The following is a 1,207-nucleotide window of genomic DNA, read 5'->3' as shown; positions in this document are numbered from 1 at the left end:
CTCTGCCCCGGCATGTGCGGCGCCCGCAGCGGCTCGCCGAGGCGCTGTCGCCGGCCGGTGCCCAGGTCGCCCGCCTGCGGCCGCCCCGTCGGACGGCGCCGCCGCGCCTACCTTAACCAGGAGGTCGGCGACGCGGGGGTGCTTGTAGCGGATGAGCACCCCCAGCCCGATGGGCAGGAGGGTGCTGCCCAGCGTCAGGCTCACCGCTCCCAGGGGCAGCAGCTGCACCAGGGTCGTGTTGATCCAGTGGCGACTGTAGACCCAGAGGCACAGGGGCATCAGGAAGAGGGCCAGCAAGGTGGAGGAGGCGGTCATGATAATGCTGCGGGGGAAGGAAGGAAGGAGGCGCCGGATCACCGCGGGAACGGCCCGATCCCGGGCGGGGAACGGGAGCCGGCATCTGCCCGGCGCCGGCCCGTTTGGCTGGAGAGCGCAAAGCCATGGCAGAGACTTGCGCCCGTGCGGGGCGCTTGTCGCTGCCAGAGCAACCCCCCGCCCCGGGCAGGTGCAGGAGGGATGTTAGGGAAGGGGGTCTGTCGGGGACAGCATGCGTGCGTCGGGGTCCGTGTGAAACCAGCCTGCTCGGGGCCGGGAGGGAAAGCGGCGGTGAGGGTTTCCAGGCTGGACGTGCCTCGCCAGCGCGCTGCGAAGGTGTCGGACCAACCCTGCCCCGCTGCCCCGAGCCCCGCCGGGGGAAACCGCGGCGGCCCCGGCCCCCGGCCCGGCCGCGGGGCGCGCAGGCTGCGCGGCGCCTACCTGAGATTCATGTCCCCGTCGACGAGCAGCGACATGAGGTTGGAGAGGTTGCCGCCGGGGCAGGAACCGCACAGCAGCACGGCCACGGCCGCCACCTCGTCGAGGGCGAAGAGGAGCGCCAGGAGGAAGGCCAGCAGCGGCATGGCGATGAACTGCCCCAGCAGCGCCAGCAGCACCCCCACGGGCCGCCGCAGCTGCTGGCCGAGCTGTCCCAGCTCCACAGCGCAGCCCAGCCCCAGCATGGTCACGCACAGCGCCAGCCCCACCAGCACGCTCAGGCCCCGGCTCAGGGAGCTCTCCCCGAGGCGGCCGCCGTCGGGGCCGCCGCCGCCGGCCGGCGGCTCCCCGGAGCTGGCCATGGGCGCCCTCAGGGGCTGCGCATCGCCCCCAGGGGCTGCGCGCCGAGCCGCGGAGGCGGGAGCGGGCGGCGAGGGGGCGGTCAGTGCGCGGC

General features: G+C 74.6%; 1 protein-coding gene across 1 annotated transcript in view; it reads right to left on the bottom strand.

Moving 5' to 3' along the window:
• SLC10A4 (solute carrier family 10 member 4) overlaps positions 1 to 1,150 on the bottom strand; it is a 2,974-nt gene extending 1,824 nt beyond the window's left edge. The window contains exons 1-2 of the mRNA XM_026078632.1: positions 757 to 1,150; positions 112 to 322 (exon numbers count right to left, since the gene is read on the bottom strand). Of these exons, the coding sequence (XP_025934417.1) occupies positions 112 to 322; positions 757 to 1,115 (570 nt within the window). The 5' untranslated portion in view covers positions 1,116 to 1,150. The remainder of the gene's footprint in view (positions 1 to 111; positions 323 to 756) is intronic.
• Positions 1,151 to 1,207: the final 57 nt, after the last annotated feature.

The sequence above is a fragment of the Apteryx rowi genome, unplaced genomic scaffold (assembly GCF_003343035.1).
Source record: "Apteryx rowi isolate R43461 unplaced genomic scaffold, aptRow1 scaffold_481, whole genome shotgun sequence".
In the NCBI taxonomy this organism is placed as follows: domain Eukaryota; kingdom Metazoa; phylum Chordata; class Aves; order Apterygiformes; family Apterygidae; genus Apteryx; species Apteryx rowi.
This window is presented reverse-complemented; position numbering and strand designations above follow the sequence as displayed.